General features: G+C 45.8%; 5 protein-coding genes across 5 annotated transcripts; 4 read left to right on the top strand and 1 right to left on the bottom strand.

Moving 5' to 3' along the window:
- Window positions 1-1268: 1268 nt before the first annotated feature.
- On the top strand, window positions 1269-2279 carry LAJ45_04700 (uncharacterized protein; the record flags this gene model as incomplete). The annotated part of the gene is made up of 4 exons (XM_046114277.1): window positions 1269-1504; window positions 1568-2047; window positions 2132-2170; window positions 2243-2279. The coding sequence occupies 4 exons, from the start codon at window positions 1269-1271 to the stop codon at window positions 2277-2279; spliced, it is 792 nt and encodes a 263-aa protein (XP_045972303.1).
- Window positions 2280-3750: 1471 nt separating this feature from the next.
- LAJ45_04699 (uncharacterized protein) lies at window positions 3751-9335 on the top strand (the record flags this gene model as incomplete). The annotated part of the gene is made up of 12 exons (XM_046114276.1): window positions 3751-3885; window positions 4006-4009; window positions 4078-4096; window positions 4195-4349; window positions 4425-5918; window positions 6149-6937; window positions 6986-7602; window positions 7657-7938; window positions 7993-8124; window positions 8210-9150; window positions 9231-9265; window positions 9322-9335. The coding sequence occupies 12 exons, from the start codon at window positions 3751-3753 to the stop codon at window positions 9333-9335; spliced, it is 4617 nt and encodes a 1538-aa protein (XP_045972302.1).
- A 225-nt stretch (window positions 9336-9560) lies between these two features.
- LAJ45_04698 (uncharacterized protein) lies at window positions 9561-9974 on the bottom strand (the record flags this gene model as incomplete). The annotated part of the gene is made up of 3 exons (XM_046114275.1): window positions 9561-9563; window positions 9623-9697; window positions 9786-9974. The coding sequence occupies 3 exons, from the start codon at window positions 9972-9974 to the stop codon at window positions 9561-9563; spliced, it is 267 nt and encodes an 88-aa protein (XP_045972301.1).
- A 4046-nt stretch (window positions 9975-14020) lies between these two features.
- Window positions 14021-15850, top strand: LAJ45_04697 (uncharacterized protein; the record flags this gene model as incomplete). Its single annotated transcript, XM_046114274.1, has 5 exons — window positions 14021-14392; window positions 14477-14795; window positions 14900-15070; window positions 15126-15712; window positions 15767-15850. The coding sequence occupies 5 exons, from the start codon at window positions 14021-14023 to the stop codon at window positions 15848-15850; spliced, it is 1533 nt and encodes a 510-aa protein (XP_045972300.1).
- A 2069-nt stretch (window positions 15851-17919) lies between these two features.
- LAJ45_04696 (uncharacterized protein) lies at window positions 17920-19300 on the top strand (the record flags this gene model as incomplete). Its single annotated transcript, XM_046114273.1, has 3 exons — window positions 17920-18588; window positions 18661-19216; window positions 19269-19300. 3 exons carry the CDS (start codon window positions 17920-17922, stop codon window positions 19298-19300), a joined length of 1257 nt encoding a protein of 418 aa, XP_045972299.1.
- Window positions 19301-19981: the final 681 nt, after the last annotated feature.

Genomic DNA, 19981 nt, shown 5'->3' with positions numbered 1-19981 from the left:
GCGATATGTGCTTCTAGAAGGAAGATTGTCCAATATCTGCACAGGGATTCATCCATGGGAGAGGTGGGGGAGATTCACAGAATCAAGCAGCGTCGGGCTGTGTGCCTTGCAGTGGCACAGGCAGTCGGTGCTGTCTTAAAATAGAGCAGGGGGGGGGGGGGTGGATGTGGAGAGGGCCAACCAGCCAGCGACTTGTGACTATGGCCTCGGTATTCACGGCAGCTTCAGCAGGGTGGCTGACAGAGAGAAACAGCAGCAGTAACAGCAACAACAACTACTCGCGCGAGTACTTCATACTGCATACAGGCTGCTTCTAGCTTCTGTCTGCTGGAGTTGACGTTTTTGTGTGTTGCCGGCGAACGGGTGTGACGCGGCTACACAGCTGGCTACATGTAATCAGTCAGTCAGACAATCACCTGATTGAGAGGATGCACTTTCAACCAAGGTACCGGCGAATAAATGCCTTCCGGAGATTGGGATGGAGATATTCACTGGAGCCTTCCTGCACCGTGAAGATTGTTAATGCGATCCATTCAAATCTTCTCCGGCGCGGGGAGGGGAGGGGAGGGGAGTGTTAGATTTGTAAGGAAGGCCGCCTGATGATGCTTGGATGAGATACGAGCCAGTGCACTATTTGAATCTACATACTTCTTCTTCTCTTCGACGCTCTACTTGTGGCTAACCTCTCATGATGCTGATGATAATGTCGACGATGATGATGAGAAGGGCTTTCTAGAATGCCACTAGACTTGTGTTATGTGTATAGATAGTATATTACTGTTATTTATAAGAGCATCTATCTAAAGTACATATGTATTTACATACCTCTCTCTAGCTTGTAATCAGTTAATTTATTTATATGAGTCAAATCAGATCTCCAAATATAATAATCACCACAAGAATAGATGGCCCCTTCCCTCAATCAATGAATTAAACAAAAAAAAAAAAATGGCCCCTTCCTCGTCTCGTCTCTTTGGTTCTCTCCCTCCCTTCCCTTCCCTTCCTTCCTTGATCCTTGGCCCATGACACAACTTGACCGCTAGCGAGCCTCTAAAGTACTCGTGACGCCCGCAAACCCGTCATTCCAATCCTTTCCCTCAGCCCTGCCAAGCCCGATCTACAGCGGCTCCTTCACGCCCCCCCCCCCCGCCAACGTCAACCACACCCGAATCCTACACTCTCCACACCACACTTTCAACCCTACATCACATCTCGAGTCCACACACCAAAACCCTCCCCCAAACCCGCTCGACATACCAAACCTCACAATGCCTCTCACAATAATCCGCACCGTCCCGGACGCCGCCAAATACACCCCTCTCACCACACACCAATCCGCAACCCCGGCCTCGTTCACCACCCCCGTCCTCCACTTCCGCAACGAATCCACCACCCTCGTCCTCGCCGCCGCGCAGGCCTCCCTTCTCCCCATCTTCGGCGACCACAAAGATGCTCCGGAATCCGAAGTCATCGTGCCCGGCATCGACATCTGGGTCACCTCCGAGTACACACACACCCCCGCACCCCCGCCCTCATACAGACCAACCAGTTAACTAACACTCTACAGGAACCTAATCCTCTACAATCCCTCCCTCACCGTCGGCGTCGAGCTCCCCTACACCTCCGTCACCCTGCACGCCATCCAACGGATCCCTCACGGAAAAGGCATCTACATGCAGCTGGCGCTCTCCCCTTCCGCCGCCCAGACATCCAACAACGAGGCCTTCGACGACGACGACATGCTAGAGCTGACCGCGCTTCCCGGCGACGGTGAAAGCGAGGACACAACCGTCGACGCGTTCTTTAAGGGGCTGAGCGACTGCGCGAACCTCAACCCGGACCCGGACGCGAGCGGGAGCGACGACGAGGGCATGGACGGGCAGGTTATGTTTGAAGGGGGCGCTGGGGCCACGCTGGAGGGTTTCCCGGGAGAGGGCGGCTGGATCACGGCGGAGAATGTGGACCAGTTTCGGTTTGAGGATGTGGAGGGGGGGAGGGCGAGAGCGAGAGCGGGGGGTTTAGGATTCTGGGCCCAGGCGCGGGGACGGTGAGGACGAGGAGTGAGGAGGGAGATGAGGCGGAGGAGGAGGTGGTGGGCACGGAGGAGGTGAAATGGAGGAGGACGGAGTAGGGGTGGTTGGGTGGTGGGGGGATATCTGTATCGTATTAGGTACGTCTGCTGCTCTTCCTAGGGGGAAAATTTATTAGAGGTCTGGTTTTTTCTGCTGCTGAGATTAGGTAGTGGTGTGATTGAGATTTTGCGTCGTGATTTGACCTGACAGCTTAATTGACCAACCAGAAACTCTCGAAGGTTTAGAGAATCAATTGCCTAAAATAATCAATAAAAGGCGAAGCTCATAGCACAAATAAATAACTAAACTGCCTGTTCAGAACTTCTACTAGTAATCCCAATAAGAGTTTTATCTGAGACACCCGGAGACATCTCTCATTGGCCCGTGCAAACATGAGTGATAATTGATGATCACCCGCCAGAAGTCCAATCATGCACCCCACCGCTCCTCCACCTACCCCCACCTTTAATCTTAAAACCGGCCCTCGATACCGGCCCAAGAATCTGGATAAATTCAACTGCTTTTGGGATATGCAATCATCTTTGCCTCGGGTGTGATGAAACTACATACATACATACATACACAGCGAGCAAACTGCAACTGACTACACGTATATTACAGAGCCCACTGAGGCGATTGGAACACGTCTTTCATGACTCGGCATAAACTAGTCATCAATGGCTAGTGGTAGAGCACTTGAGGTTTCAAGCTGTTAAACATGGATGCCTTATCCAAGGTGGGTGAGGTGCATAGAGGAAATATACTACCAGGGTTAGGGTTTCTTTGAGTACTACTTAATCCGAACCAAGTATGTAGACAGTAGGCTAGGGAAGAACAATTGATAAGAGAAATTGGTGTCGTTTAAACCCTCATACTTCCAGGGATCTCTTGTGTTGTCGTCGCCCGGACTCGTTCGTGGAAGAAATAATCTGGGCTGCGAGTATGAATGGTATGGATGCCTGGAAAGTATGAATGCCTGAAAAATGGCGCACTACACACCCAGCGGGTAGAGGGCGGGTGTGTCAACTTCAGAGAAATTTGGGAATCTGAGAAAATGCCAGGGTTAGTCTAGGCGCTAGTACCATTATGGCCAATTTCTATAAGTTTGATTGGCCGATTCTTTAAAAAAACGCCGAAGTTTACACACCTACCCCCCATAGCTTCTCGAGCCATATGTACAGTCGCAACTCGATATGCCGGATTGCCAAGATTCGAAGGATTTCATACGGGATAGCAAAAAATCCGGGATAGCAAATTGATTTTGCAGTAAAAAAACCAAAACCCAGAGGATTTCGTACGGGATAGCAAGGGATCCGGCGTATTGAGATCCGGCATATCGAGTTGCGACTGTACCTCAGGTGCCATGAAGTAGGCCTTGGGGCCATGAAGTAGGTACATCAACATGATTACTCCTCCGATCACACACCACATCACATGGGAGTGTATACATAGCCGTCGAGACGGGGATGTGGTGTAACACAATGCTCCAGCCAAGTGCTTTTCTGATTGTTGGAGATGAGGCCGTAAAATACAGTCGCTCACCTACTGGCAGCGGGTCCTGTCTGATGGTTGCAGTAATTTGCCCTTGACGTCCATAACCCAACTCTTTCATTGGCCTCAAATACCTGTACTCTTATCGAGACCGAGAGAGTAGTCTCTTGACAGAATTAAGAACAAAATGTTCCTCTGTATGCAGGCAGCATCTGAGACACTCCAGGGTAACTACCCCGCTTCTCCTTCAGGCATGCTACCGTTCTACTGTGCTACCGTTCTACTGTACTACTTGAGAGAACTCCAGTTCTGTACCTTCCCGGTACTTTTGATGTTTCTTTTGCTTTCCCCTGTGCATCCCGTGTTATGCCTGTCACTATCCCTGCACCGTGCAATAACCTCAACAAATCAACGCCTCGATCAATATATTTATCGTCGATAGAGTGGTGGGAATCGCCCTCCCTGTCGACAAACAAACCATTACAGGCATAGCTAACTCGACCCTTTGCTGCAGCTGCAAGCCTTCTGCGGAAGTAAGCGAGAGGGAAAGAGAAGAAAAAAACCCCTTCGATCCCTAGGCTAGACTGTGCAGCGGTTTTCCCACCCTAGGTTAGATATATCAATCGTCTAGAGTAGATAATGGGGCGCGTTTCTCCTCTTCGAAGACGCTTTCCACAAATTCAATATACCTAGGGTCTGTCTCTGCCACTGATTTCTTTTTCTTCCTCCGCCTTGCTATCCTCAATCCTCCTCCTGATTTACCAATTGAAAAGATCTTCAAGAGTGGTGAGTGAGTCCACGTTTTTGATTATTCATCTTCATGGTACTGGTTGTGATATTGATGCGTATCTTCGGGAATAGATATCAATCATCTTTCGCGACTACACCGAGACAAAAAAATGGCGGCCTCACACTATCGAAATCCTAGTTACCCCTCCCTGACATCAGTGGCCAACACTAAAGGCAGAGATGACTTGTATAGCTTTCTGGACGTTCTACACGAACGTTTTAACTTCCCAATGCCTTCGGAAAAGACGAGAGGACTTCCATATGTCGAGAAACTGAGAGACCTTCTAAAATTGGGTCCAGAGAGGATACACAGTGCCATAGATACGCTTGAAACCATTTTGAACGGGCCAGGAAAAACTGGGAAAGGAAAATACACCACAAAAAATCTTCTGACTGAGTTTGACAAAATCTTGGAGTTTGAGTTGTCTACGTCTATAGACTTCTCAAGTGATAGGGATACATCGGTACTTCCACTTTTAAACTGGGATAAACACCAGCCAACGAATAGCAAACGGCAGGACCGCCATGGTAGAACGTCATCACTCGCTGAAAAGCTATCCCAATACCGCGAGAAGCTCATCCTCAGCGAAGATGAGTCCGCCGGGGGATCAATAACGGACATTGATTCGGATGATGACTCATTTCATTCTTGCTCCGATACACCACCCTTATCAAACCGTGTTCAACAGATACCTGAGCTTGAGCCGGCCTCAAGCTCAAATCTCCCAGGAAGCGGAGGTTTCAGCGAAAACTTTCAAAGACACCAATTCATAGAAAACATATACCCCAATTCTGATATTATCCAGAGAACATCATATCTCCGTTCATCGGGATCGGGAGGAACCGGCAGGCATAGACCGCGTCTATTAAAACAGACCCCTGGAACGGTGCCTGAGACCCATCGATGTTCCAATGCTTCAAGTGGTTACAATAAAATCGGACAAGATTATATCTCTTCGAGGAACTCTAATACGTCTGTCGACAAAACCCGAACCGTAAGGGCCAGTGCTAATAACAAGCCGAGGACTCGGACTCCACGCCTATCCGCGGTTGAAACCGAGGAGGTGTACAATGGGGATCTCGATAGTGAAACAACAGACATCGATGATGTTAAAATAGACCCCACCACTCTAAGCAATCGGCTTTCTATGCTCGCAAAACAGGATGAACTTTCTCTCAGGCATTTAGCAAATGGTGGATCGGGATATATGGGTATAGATGCAAATGGAAAAGATGATGATGAGGATGACATTCGAAAGATGGCTGAACCCCTTGAGGAAGAATCTGTATCCTACCCAGACTCTCCCTCAAACAGAGAAGGAGACCTGACACCCGAAGAGGACGAGGAGAAAGCCTTTGATGAGGTTTCGGGTCTTCCCGTTGATGATTTGCGGGGTGGCCTAGGCAGGGCGACAATCACTCGACAGCCAGAGGGAGAGGGAGCGCGAGGAGAGAGAGTGCCCTTTGTGGGGCCGGGAAGCGATCTTAACGCCAGTAACGATGAAGATGAAGACCATGACGATGATTATGGCTCAATAGATGCCAGTTCCGAGGACGAGGTTATGAGTGAGTTCATCCCATGCAAACTCTCTTATAAGAAAACATTCGTATCCATATCTTGTGTGTTATTTGTGCGGTCTTTCTTTTTTCTGTTAGGAAAACAAATGCATGTTAATAATAATACATTACTGGCCTTCATCATAATACAATACCGTTTCAAGATGAAAACCTCCTAGCTGGGGCCGTGTGGGATTCTTTTTCCTCATTCATTTATCTAATACCGAGTGTATAAACAGATCATCCCGCCTTGAAGCCAGCGGCGCATCCTTTACCAACGCTTCCTTTTCCCGTGCAGTGGGAAGCCACTCGAGTAGCTCTGCACCAGAAAATCCAGAACAGTACCATCTGTGACTATCTCAATGGCTTCTGTGATGATCTCTTCAATGCAGAAGAATATAATGACGTGTGGAAAATTTTGACTCGGTTTCCAGACACCGCGAAGCTTCTGGAAAGGACCAGTGAAGCTATTTGGATGAGTTTAAAGCACAAATCCGGATGGCTCGACAGTACTTACCTCACGGGGTCGGTCCACCTTGACACCGTAAATATGGGTTCAGAATCTAAGATCCCTTTACGTATCACACTCAATCCACTACTAAGAGTCCGTGGAAATCGATTCTTCAATCGATTTGGGTCTGATAGATTTCTACATCTTCGGCTTCCATCTTTTCAAAAGCTCTCTGATGAGTCTGAAAAAGCGCGTGCCCGGATCATCGATTGGTTGGTGGAAGAAGAGTTAGAACTCCTGAATAGAAGATGGAAGTGTTTTTACATCAAGCATCCCCAGGACAGTACGAAAAACTCCAGTGCGAAATATTTTAATCAAGCGGTATTTTTCGCTATAGAGGGTGTTGGGATTGGAGAAAACATCGATGAGCAGGAACTAGAGGCATTAGGGTTTATAAACGACCATAGGAAATTGAGGCACAAAATGAGCGCTCGTGATTTACTGGAGTGGCATATTCCCCTCCAAGGAAAAAACTTGAAAGACACGGTCTCAAAGTTTTGGTCACGAATAAGTTTAGGTTGGTACTCTTGCATATACCCATGGATATTGTGCTGAAACTCCTAAGGATTCTCCGGTGGAACCCCTACCGTTACCGTCAACCCCTCAATGATTGAATTTGTCAACGGTTTTCGATCTCCTATCGGTGAGGTGATGGATGACGGCTGCTCTATCATCTCTCCGGCGCTGATGAAAATGGTCCGTCGAGAGCTTGATTCTGAGTCAACCCCAACAGCTGTTCAAGCGCGCATAGGCGGTGCTAAAGGTGTCTGGATGGTGGATCCTGACGGCGACTGGAACTCAGAAGAGCTCTATATAAACGTCAAAACTGACTCACAACTGAAATACGAGGGTCATGAGAATGATAATGACTGGGCAAGGTTAACGTTGGACGTTCTCGCTTCATCGCACGACCCGAAACCAGCAAATATCAATGTCCAGTTGATTCCAATCCTTGCTGATCGTGGTGTGCCTTTCTCCGTAATGAAAGAGCTTCTGGAAGAACATCTGGAAGGGCACCTTAATGAGCTCTTCCAGACAATCGATGAACCCGTCCAGTTACGAAAGTGGCTATACGACCATGGAGGCTTGGCAAGGGAACGAATTAGTTCAAAAACTACATGTATGCCAACTTGTGGCGCCCTGCCAAATAATACACACGAGATTGCCATACTACTACTTGAAGTAAGATGGTGCCCTCCCTCACGTAATAACATGTGAGATTAATAGAGCTTATAGAGCGGGTTTTCGGTGCGCGAGTGCCAATACCTGTACACGCAGGTCTCGTCATATATCGATCAGCACTGTACAAATCTGAAAAAAAGGCTGCACATAAGAATTCCCCATTCAACACGTCTCCTTTGTGTGGCGGATCCAACATGTACATTGAAGGAGGGCGAGGTATCCCTAAGGTTCTCCAATGGGATTCTAGACCCAAAAACAATGAGGCGGACGACTGTCATACTTGGCGATATACTTGTAGCGCGAGAGCCGGCCCAGTTACCTTCAGACATACAAAAAGTGGGCATTCTGGTCCCTGCATAAAACTTGACGAGTCTAATCGAGAAATCTTAGGTTAAAGCAGTTGATATTCAGGACTACCACTCCCCAAAGTTGAGAGAGTTACAAGATGTTATCGTATTCTCTGTTAAAGGTAACAGAAGTCTTGCATCTTTATTGTCAGGAGGAGACTTTGACGGCGACAAGGTGAGAATTTTTGTTGAATTGGTTATGGGAGTCGATTACTTCTCTATCATTGCCTGGCTAACTTCTGCTTGGTGACGGTAACCAGCCCTGGGTTTGCTGGGATGAACGTGTAGTCGCATCCTTCCAAAACAGTGTCAGTACATTTGACGAATACCGTGAACTGGTTGAAGCAGAATTTGAGAGGTCGGAAGAACGGATGGAAGATCTAGAGCCACACGAGCCAGATTTTTACAATCGCTTTTTGAGAATCGGAATAGCGAACTCCCTCCGGGAAGACTTCTTGGGGCGTTTTACTGCTGCATGGGAAAGAGTTTGTTACCACAAGGGGATTTCAGACCCAGAAACCATCAAAATAGCGATAATGTGTTCTTTCCTTGTCGATGCTCCAAAACAGGGGCTATCGGTCCGCCCTTCGACAAGAGAACATGTACAAAAGCGTTCGAGGTTTCCGCCGCCTGCGTACAAAAACCCCGACGCCAAGGGAGACGTTTTGAGAAATAGCACTAATGTGATTGATCGGTTGCGCTTTGTCACTGAGCAGAAAGTGGAGGAAATGAAGATCGCGTTCAACAAAGGTTTTGGAGGGACCTGGAAGTTTGACCCGATGTTGTCGGAACTTTATAATAACGAGTCTAAATTGGCAAAAGGAGAGATGGGAGAGCCATTGCGCAAAACATTATCCCATCTGAGAGACGAATTTCGCACTTTGTATAACTCATGGAGGGTGGCAGCGAACTCCAAGTGTGGGTATAAAAGCAATGTTTCAAGTCATTATAGTCAGTTCAAGGAGATAATGCCCCCGAAGGACTTGCTCAAGGACCCAGTCATCAGTCGTTTGGTCCTGAACGCAGATTCCAACCTTTCGTACTGGAGTCTCCTCAGAGCCTCCGCAGCACATTATATGTGGCATGCAGAACGCACCCAGGCATTTATGTGGCTCATGGCTGGTCGCGAACTTTGTTTTATTAAGTCTCAAGCAATGGGGAGAAAGTCTGAGTTTGGGCCACGGACAATGATAGAGGAGATGTATGTCCCCTTGAAAACTAGTGGGAGATATCAGGAAATCAGGAAGACGGACCAGGATGATGGCCAGGAGGAGAAGGAAGAAGAGGACTCATGATGATTGACCTCAAATACCATCGTAAGCTTTTCTCTGGAATGCTCCTTTGAATACAAATCAATTGACCCAAGATACAGTCAGAATTCCATAAATAATACCCATTGATTGACCCTTCGATATAAAAGAAAACGGACTGTAGTCTCACAGTCCCAAAACCTTCCTAGCGCATTGTCTAACTCTCCTCGAGTATTCCTCTTTGTTATCCCTCCAAACCTTTGAGGCATCGATATTCGCTCCACTCTCGTCGTTTGGCTCGGCAAGCATGCTCATCACACTAATGAGGATTTTCTCGACACTTTGGATGGGCGACCAACGTTCACTGGCATCCTCATATTGGTTTGGGTCGTCACCGGGGGAATGCAGGATTGAGATGCATACGGTGCCGTCCTTGTAAACGTTAGGGTGAAACATTTCGCAAGTAAATTTCATTTTTGGAGGATTTAGCGGATAATCCTGATATTATGTATAATAGTTTTATTAGCGCTTGAAATCCACATTTTTACATATTACCGGACCCTTCTGAGGCTGAGAGTGAACATACTTTTGGGAAGCTTAGTGTCGCTGGGAAAACACCACCCTCGAAAGGGGTTTCGTCAGGGCCTTGTATCAAGCACTCCCATTCAAAAAGATTTGATTCGTCAACTGGACCGGCGACAATGCCCTCCGGCGACTCTCTAAGCAAGGCCTTGTATTCTTTGAGTAGACGTTTGTTGGCTGCGGCAAACGACATTTTGATGATGGGTGGTGGTGAGGTGATGAAGCTTGCCGCGTAAAGTACGGTAGGTACCTACATGTATCACGTGTCGATTATCAGGTGTAAGACGATCTACTCTAGCTAATCTAATCAGATCAGAGCTGCTAACACAGACTTAGGGTTAGCCTCTTCTAGACCACATGCCAGTGTAGTTGGATTATGGTTTTTTCAAACGTTTGGGCATATGATTGGTCGAGAGCGAGGAACCCTAATCCTGCATAGCAACCAGCCCACAACAAAAATTGGGAGCGGGCTGCAAACATGACACTGCTGGTATGAGAGCATCAATTATACTACGTGGGGTGGAGCTGGAAATTGGGAGGGAGAAAGTAATATAGGTGGAAAGTAGAATATAATGGATTGAATTGTTGACGGAGAGCATCAATCACTACCATTAGCTGGAGCTGTAATAGAAACTTTAGGCCAGCTATCGGTTTTGGTCAAAATTGATGGTTGCAGGGATCACTTTGCTGGGTGGCGAATAGCATTTTTCAAAATTGATTGTTGGCCTAAAGTTTCTATGTACCGCCAAAACTGGCTATCTCCGTCCAGGGATTACCACTTGAGTGATTGGTTGAATGGCATCGATCTGCTTTAAAAATTTCCCATACAAGAAATTTTGATCTAGCCAACTTTTCGAGTTATGCGGTATTGCTATTAACTACTAGCGATGCCGACAATCCTATGGGTCACGTGCTCCCTTCTTTGCGTGGAGCCTTCAGTACTAGTATTTGGTGCGTAGACCTCAGAATAATAAGTCACATGACCCATGGGGAAACTACACGAGGTGGGCCACTACTAGTACTATACAGTATACTAGCTAGTAGTGGCCCCGGGCCCATCTACCTCGCGACCGTAAGTTGAACATGTGGGGAGCTCACATGGAGCATTCGCCCCCATCGACCTCCATCCACCTCTAAACCTTTGGGCCCCTCTACTTTATACTAATACCTCTTCAATGTTGGTTGCCATGTGGGTCAGGGTTCATTGCCCTCGACCAATCAGGCCCCGAGCTCGCGCGCGCAAATAGAGCTTTTACTATGTACATATTAGATAGACTTACAGACCCATCATGGCTTCGGTTGGATGATGGTGATCAGGGATTGGCCGATTTCGACAGCGGGGGGTTTTTTTTTATTTTTTATATTTATTTTTACACGTCGTGTTTGAGCTCATGGGTTGGAAGGGTTGCGGGAACGGATTGCTTGCATACATGTAGAGTACATAAGGTACTCTACGGTATAGTAGTTAGGATTCTATTTTAACTCGATAAGTGCCATATAATGAAAGGCTTAGTACTTACAACAATATCAGGTTAGGCTAGGTGCAAATACTACATGTAGGTATATGTAGGTACTCTGGAGTCTACTCTACTCTAGCAATACCAGTAACAGTACTGTATTTTGCTAGATATGATACTGGATCCACTACTTTTTGGTACTGTAGCTTATTATTGTGGCTGTATGTACTTGTATATATAGAGTACTGTATATGAACATTGGCGGTTTGGGGGGGGGGGGGGGGCGGTGGGAGGTGAGGAATGGAAACGTGTAGATTATATCTGATACGTGCTGCACCATATACTCTACGAATTTACATGTATGTGTGTTTTTCCGCGAGAGTGTAAGTATGCGTGTATCTCAAGAGGATATATATAGTATTATGTAGAACAATAAATTGGTATGTGTAAACCACTTCTGGAAACTAATAAATTAGTGCTGTACTGAAGAAGTGTTCAAACGTATTGATCTACTCTGCCTGAATGCATATGTGTATAACGTGATGATCTATTGCGCTTCTCTACTGTCCTCTACTCTAGAGTAAAGTCACAGGTATTGGGATTTACTACACATATGAGTTAAGTTACGTCCAAACAAAATTGTTATGATACTTGTTCATGAGCTGGCGGTTGCCTCGGTGCTATTACCTATTGAAGGTTGAGCGCAAGGGCCTCTTTTCTGGTAGTGGCACTAATCTTCTCGTTTAGGTCGTTAGTTACATGTAAACCCTGGATTGGAAGGCGTTCTACATGTATTTTGCCGGCGTAAGGATAGACTCCGAGTACTCGGGGAAGGCAAAAAGTACCGGACAATGCAAGTTTTGTCTCTGGGCTTTTTTTGCAGTAGTTCACGCCTAGCACGCGCGCCCATTGGTGAACCAAAAACCTGCATAGTCCGGTACTTTTTACCTGCCCCGAGTACCTACTTGTATGTACATATGTAGACCCGCGGCCGTAGGGTAGACTCTGCTGGACATGTAGAGTAGAGTAGGATTAGAAATGGGGTAAAACTGATACGGCATTGTGAGAACGTGCCGCTTTATCTCCGTATTTTAAAGTGTGGCAGTGTTACTGTGATGGTGCAGCATTGCCAAAGATTGCAGTAGTAATTGTATAATTATATATCACAAATACATAAAGTTCTAGTGTATTGACAACTGTCCTTCACTGGAACTTGGCGAGTGACACCGGACCGTGTTAACGAACAAAACCAAAAGGAGATATCCGTCAACAACCCGCGGCCATGATTCACGACTGTACCTACATTCTTACAAGATTCACAATCCCTGTCGTAAATCGACTGAACGAGCAAGGTTTATTTCTCGTTTATTATACTGTAAGAAAACTCAATAAAGTACAGACCTACAGCTGTACTTTGCGTGATGTTTACTTGTATCGTTGATTTTTTTTTAAAAGGATTAGGAGAAGTTTGGGGAGGAATATCGGACTGTATTCAGATCTAGATACCAAATTGCAAAGCGTTGCCGATGATGTATAGAGTGCATACTGTATATATAAACACATCAAATTTATAAATTCCAGACATATGACTTTTGTACATATGCAGGTACATACAATGTAGTACTAGCGATGCCGACTGGAATTTCGGTCATGTGGGGACATCTAGAAAGTGACAAAAGGCATACTAGTTTCTACTCTCACCTACGCATTATTTAACGTACACGTAACCGAAATTCTAGTCCACATCGCTAGGTACTTAGAGTAAATACATGTGCCTACATGTACTCTATTTGGTGTAGAGTAGAGTATAAATACTCTAATAGTGGAGTTGGCAATGCCGCTATAGTACAGAGAGGTGCAAGCTGCATCGTTGCACTGGCATGGAGTTAAATGAGTGGTCAGGAGAAGGTCTAAACGATCAAGCCTAGTCCTACTTAGTCGTGGGCTAGGGATAAAAGTAGTAAGTGGCTACCCGCCAAACAACCTCCTGGGTTCTAAGTTCTTGGTTAAACAACTGCTCGTGCTCTGGCCTCTCTGTCTCGGTCTGCAGGCGCGTCTATTTCGGCAATTCATCGATACAAACCTGTATGTATGCACTCTAACTATGCACTCTAGTTTCCCAAGATTCGAAATGCCTAGATGAAATGTGGCAGCTGGCGTCGTTCTTCGGCGCGATGCAGCAACCGGATTAGCAGTGTACATCAATCAGCGCCTATGGCCGCTACAATGCTCTTTTGACAAAGAACCTCCAACAAAAATTTGCTTGTTCTACTGCTCTGATTACAGTGGTGTGTAACTTCGACTCTAAGTATTTCTATTTTCTAGGTTGGATATATCTGCCTTAATATCAGGTATTACTGTTGAGCAGATTGATGAACCTATTCTGCACTCTGCCGGGGAGATCCTCTCCTGCTTGCTGCTGGGAACCCCGCGCATCTGCTTGATTCACAGCCGCATCTCTTAGGCCTGCTGCCGCTGCTTCCCTTCTGGTCGTTGTTCTCCCTTTCTGGACCCTCTCCCACTTCTCCTCCTCTCCTCCTCTCCTCCTTTCCGTTCCCTCATAACCTTTCCTTTGCTGCTGCTGCCTCTACCACAAGTGATATCACAGCTTCCACTACGTGACTTCTCCTACTTTCCCCCTGCACTCAACGCGGCCACCAGAAATATAGATAATTACTATTGAGTCCTATCTTCTTACTTTTCTCTCCCGCCCCCCCCTTTCTCTGGGACACCATCACCGAAAAACGAAACAAACAAAACAAGAAAATAAAGGCAAGTGGTGATGGGTCTCTTCTCCAAGAAGAACGGATCTAGGGCGAATTCCGTCACATCGGATAGCACTGGAAGTAAACCCGGCAGGAAAGGTTCTCAAACTTCCCTGGCAAGTACTATCAGGTCCCCCACGACAGGTCAACCAGGGAGATCTTCGTCGTCTGGAAATGCCTCCCCTCCATTGCCAGCAATCCCTTCGATAGAATTACCTCCTGCGCCTGATCCAGGTATGGACCCTTCGGGCTATCTAAGGAGTATTTATGCTGTCAGAGAACGATCGAAATTCGTAATTGAGGCTGCTCTTAAAAACCAGTTGACCAATTTTACTGTGGATATGGAAAAGTTTAAGGACGTTGCGGAATACGTGGTTTCAATTATAAAGGTACCATTTCTTCACTCTGGCATTTTTTTTACGTTTTGTCTGAGTATATAACTGATTTTGCTTGTGCTGGACCGGGAAATATAGAGAGATTACGCACCTGACTACCACACAATTCCTCCCCATGGTCGCTGGCAGCACTTTGAGGTCGGCGGACGGCCTCGAATCGACCAATTGATAAAATCATGGCCATCGAGTGTGGATACAGCAGAGCAAACAAGAAGATTGATTGATCTCTTTCTAGTTTCTGTGTTGCTTGATGCTGGCGCTGGCACTAAGTGGCAGTACAAGTCTCAGGACAATGGCAAAATATATCGCAGAAGTGAAGGATTAGCTGTAGCAAGTTTAGACATGTTCAAAGAGGGTCTTTTTAGTAGCAATCCTGAGCAAAAAGAGCAGGTTGATGGTGGGTTTTTCTAGCTATTCCATAAATCTCAAGCTGTCTGGAGCTTCGTTCATGAGCTCGATTATCGGAATCAACATTGACTGACCTTGAATAATTCTCTGTAGGGATGGCGTTGAAGGGATTGACCGTTGAGATTCTTGCAAGAGGCCTGCAGATTTCAGATAGTAATCCCATGGATGGCCTCGAGGGTCGATCATCGCTTTTGATAAAGCTGGGAGAAGCTTTAGACAATCAGGATTTTTTCGGGGTAGACTCGCGCCCTGGAAATATGCTTGGTACGTCTCAAAATATGATGACTATTTGACATGCCAGCCTAACCAGCATTTCTAGACTACCTTTTACAACATTCCACAACACAAAAATTCGGTGTAACACCGGTAATCCCAATTCCTACATTATGGAACGTTTTGATGGAGGGACTTGCACCGATTTGGCCTCAATCACGTACTCAGTTTGATGGCGTTTCTTTGGGCGATGCATGGCCCTGTTCTTCAATGCCCCCTGCACCGGGTTGGGAACGCATTGTTCCCTTTCACAAACTCACTCAATGGCTTACCTATTCTCTTATGGTTCCGATGTCAAAACTGATGGGGGTGATGTGGGCAGGCGAGCATCTTCTCACTGGTCTTCCGGAGTATCGTAACGGCGGCCTTCTAATAGACACTGGACTTTTGACCTTGAAGCAACCACAGATGGAAAGGGGCATCCAGGCATACCATGCAAACGCAAAAAAAGCGGGCCAACCCAATGTTGAGGTCGTGCCTTTGTTCGGGCCCGAAGATGACGTAATTATCGAATGGAGAGCTTGCACATTGGGGTTTTTGGATATGCTATTGGGTGAAGTTAATAACTTGCTGGATTTGAGGAATGGCGATCAATTGACTTTAGCGCAAATGTTAGAGGCGGGTACTTGGAAGGTAAGTCGATATTTCCGAAATAATAATAAGCTAGTCTCTAAATCAATCCTTTAGGGTGGAAGGGAGCTTGCAGAGGTCTCTAGACCAAACACTAAGGAGCCTCCGATTATGATATTGTCAGATGGAACGGTATTTTAAATATCCCATCAATTCAAAGATAGTCCCGGTGATGCGTTGGACATGCCATATTTTCTTACCCCTTTAAGTTTTGCTTTTATTACTACATAAGGGGAGCTTGAACTGTGCAGTATTTTCCTCCGTGTCTACCCTAGGGATCCCGTTTTCCATTTTATTGCTCCACATTTCTGGATGACTTTGACGGCCCATATATCATTTGCCCTATTTGTTCCGGATATTTTCTTTGATCTAGCTGCTGGCCTGTTATGTTCTATTGCTTTTCTTAAACTTGATTCCACCTATTTGTATTTTTTTCTTCTCGAGGACTTGAGACTTATGTTAATGTTGATTTTTCTGTACTCGGATATTTACTCGTAGTAAAGTTTCATGTGGTTGATAAGCGCGGTTCAAAGTGATGACTGGTGGATAACCTACTGTGCTACCAAGCTGTAATTACGGAGCTAACAAATAAATACAGTAGCAAAAAATGGGGTGGGATTCGTGCCATAGGAATACCGCAGAAATGCTGGGTCTATGCGCATTTTGCCAAGCAATGCCGATTTTCGAGAAATACCGACTTAAAGCTGCATTTTTGATAGTCAATAATTTTTAATAGTACTGTAGAAATACCGCATCACTGTCTCTAGGTCCCCTCTGTCACACCCAGACGTGACAGCAACACTTCATGACAGGGGGAATAAGATTATCAACACAAACTCATTGTCGTGATCACCATCAATCAATCAAAATTATAAGTATCATCCTGAGCCAATAGGAGAGTAACTGTTTCATTATATAGTGAATACCGAATGGACAAAAATTATTTTTTAAATGTATTCCCTAACTCACTTTAGCCCTTTGATGGGGGATCAAAGATGACCGAGATATTGATGAATTAATTGGTTGTTTTGATAAGTGTAATGCCTCATGAGAAGAAAATATTGCATGTAATCAGCAAACTATTTCATACAAAATAGTACATGTACGTTTTTTTGGCAGGGTACGGCCCGGAAAAGGCCCGGAAATCCCGGAAAAGCATAGCATTGAGTGCATAAATGCGGCAGTCAATACCATAGTATCTAGAATACCGCATAACTCTTTTTCTGCGGCACGAATCCCACCCCATTTTTTGCTACTGTACTCAGATCCGTAGAATTTATCGCAGATATCATACCACAAGCCTTTGCGTGTATTTCGAATCGTTCCTGTAGGCTGATACCACATATCAAATAAGTTAGAGTATTGTGAATCACGTGATAGTCGAATTTCTTTTTAGAATAGAGCCCAAGCAAGAGATGTAGGTACCAAAGTACTGCTTGCTGATTGGCTTAAGTCACGGGAATATGCATACACCACCAGTTTTCCTCCCACCACTTTGCTTTAAGCCCATGGGCGGTACTCTACTCGCGACCAGCAACAAGAACCCGAAAATGCACGTCCTAATCTGCAATTTCCATTGGAGTAGAAGTCAAAAATACACCAAAGAATTGCAGCTGCATATTCGGGTTCTTGTTGCTGGTCGCGAGTACATACTATTTCTCTGACGTTTTTGAACTGGGCCATTATTGCATACACCCAAAATCATGAGCTTGGCGTATTTTTGTATGGCATGCAATATCAGTCGCGTCCACAAACGTCAGAGAAATACGAGTAGAGTAGGTACATATGCAGGGTATTTGTACCATAGAGTATTGTAGTTCCTGACACCTGTGCCATTGCACACCTTGATATTATGCAATAGACGTTCAGTTTACAAACGTCAGGAGAGTAGGAACATGTATGGAGGCACTGCCGGGTTCGTGCATGTAGAGCACTCAAAATAGAGTAGGCCGACTTGACAGTGTTCTGGATTTGGGTGCACTAAGATATTTTTTCATGTCGCTCAAAGTAGAAATTTCTAGCTGCTTCTATGGGGATAAGCTTATGTTGCAGTTGATATTTAGATGCATGTAGCCCTACAACACCATTATTTTAGTTCAAATTAGTTCCCCGCACCCATAACTTATTCATCGATCCATCCACCTATCTATCTACACGCCTACAGATCTATAAATACCAGGCCATTACCACCTACCTCACAATCAGTAGTGATGCCTTCTCCAGCAACTCTCTCTGATCAAGGCTCCAAAGCGCTCAACTCCCAAAACTATGCTCAAGCGATTGATTTGTACACCCAAGCTCTGAGACAAACCCCCGAGTCTCCAGATTATTACTTGAAGCGTTCCACTGCTTATCAACGTTCATCAAATTATGCTTCCGCACTACGTGATGCCGAGTTAGCTGTTGTCCTTGCCAACAAGCGAGGAAAACGAGAACTCATTGGTGCCGCCCAGCTCCGCCGAGGGATATCCTTGCTTATGGAAGGAAAGCTAGGGGACGCCGGTTTCTGCTTCAGTGAAGCAGAGAAAAAGGCCAGTAACGACAAAGACAAGAACCTCATTGGCATCTGGAAAGGCAAGCTTGAGATGCAACTTGCCAAAGTAGATGAGGACGATATTACTAGAGAAGTTACCGTGAAGGAGATCCCCGATGTGGAAATTCCCAAAGTGACCGGCGAGAAAAAGGATGGCCAAACTGGCCTATCGGAGAAAACAGTTGCCCAGGCTGTAACCCCGCCGATTTCTCGTCCCAAAGGTGTAGTAACTCCGCCCAGCAAGATTCGACACGAATGGTATCAAACCTCTACCCATATCGTCATTACAATCTATGTCAAAGGTGTACCAAAGGACGAAGCTACGGTAGAGATACAAAACACATCGGTATACCCCTCTTTTCTCCGTAAAATGGAGTATTACACCGGTCTTGTCCTAATCGATTTATCCAAACAATAGCTCTCAATCGCCTTCCCACTAGCGTCCGGGCCCGAGTTCACCTTCGACCTCGATCCTCTCTTGTACCCTGTTAAGGCCGACAAGTCATCGTATGCAATCTTACCAACGAAAATTGAGATTAAGCTTGAGAAACAAATTCCGGGACAGAAATGGGGGGATCTCGAAGCATCTGAGGCAACCCAATTAATCGGAACAATTCCACTCCCCACAACGTCTGCAACTCCTACCTCAATGGCTAAAGTAGATCTACCGCTTTATCCCACGTCCTCAAAGTCAGGCCCTAAGGATTGGGATAAGGTTGCAAAAGATCTCACACGCTCTAAAAAGAATAAGGACATTATAGAAGGTGGAGCTATCGATACAGACGAGGGTACAGAATACGATAGCGAAGCCGAGAGTGGAGATCCAGTAAACCATTTTTTCAAAAAGCTATATAAAGATGCAGATGAAGACACTAGGAGGGCCATGATGAAGAGCTACGTCGAGAGCAATGGAACCGCTCTTAGTACGAACTGGAAAGAAGTTGGAAAAGCTCCCGTTGAAACAAGTCCACCAGGTAGGATCATAAACTCATGTATTCCAAACTCACTCTACTGACATTGCATTAGAGGGTATGGTAGCACATAAGTGGAACAGTTAAAGGGTGGTCGCCTGTTGGTGAGATTGTCAGTAGTCGTAAAGGTTTGCTAACTAATGATAATTAAATATTAACCTTGCAATACTCGAAGTGCGGAAATATGGAAATCCGTAACCTAGAATGAAAAGTGGGAGGTGGGCTTGACCAATCAGACCGGATAAGTGTTTTTATTATCTTGGTAAGGTAGGGTAGGGTTCGCGGAGATCAAAAACGGTTTTTTTTCTGTCACAAAAGCAATTGATAATACTGATTAATTCTTTTGATCATTGTGAAGTGTTCAAAGCCCAACTTTTATGATGATGTACAGCACCGTAGTGGACTCAAGTAGCAATCATACTAGCGATACCAACTGGAATTCCAGTGACATGTAGAAAGGGGTGCAGAGACTCGAACTCACGTGACCCGAGGTAATTGGGTACGGGTGTTCGTGTTCTTCGTAGGTTGTTCTTCGTAGGGTGTTCTTCGTAGGGTGTGCTTCGTAGGGTGTTCGAGGTTGATCTTGCGGGTCACGAAGAATATCCTCGGAGACTCCACGAACTCAATGAAATAGATTGTAAAGTGTAACAGAGCCTATCAGACTGTCTAGTGTATGAAGATGCACAGGGTATCGTTACATGCTGAGAAGTATCATCGAAAACCAATAGCTCCGGGAATTCTAGTACCGGCAGTAGTAGTTCCCTACAA

The sequence above is a fragment of the Morchella importuna genome, assembly GCF_003444635.1.
Source record: "Morchella importuna strain M04M26 chromosome Unknown Morimp01GS012, whole genome shotgun sequence".
In the NCBI taxonomy this organism is placed as follows: domain Eukaryota; kingdom Fungi; phylum Ascomycota; class Pezizomycetes; order Pezizales; family Morchellaceae; genus Morchella; species Morchella importuna.
This window is presented reverse-complemented; position numbering and strand designations above follow the sequence as displayed.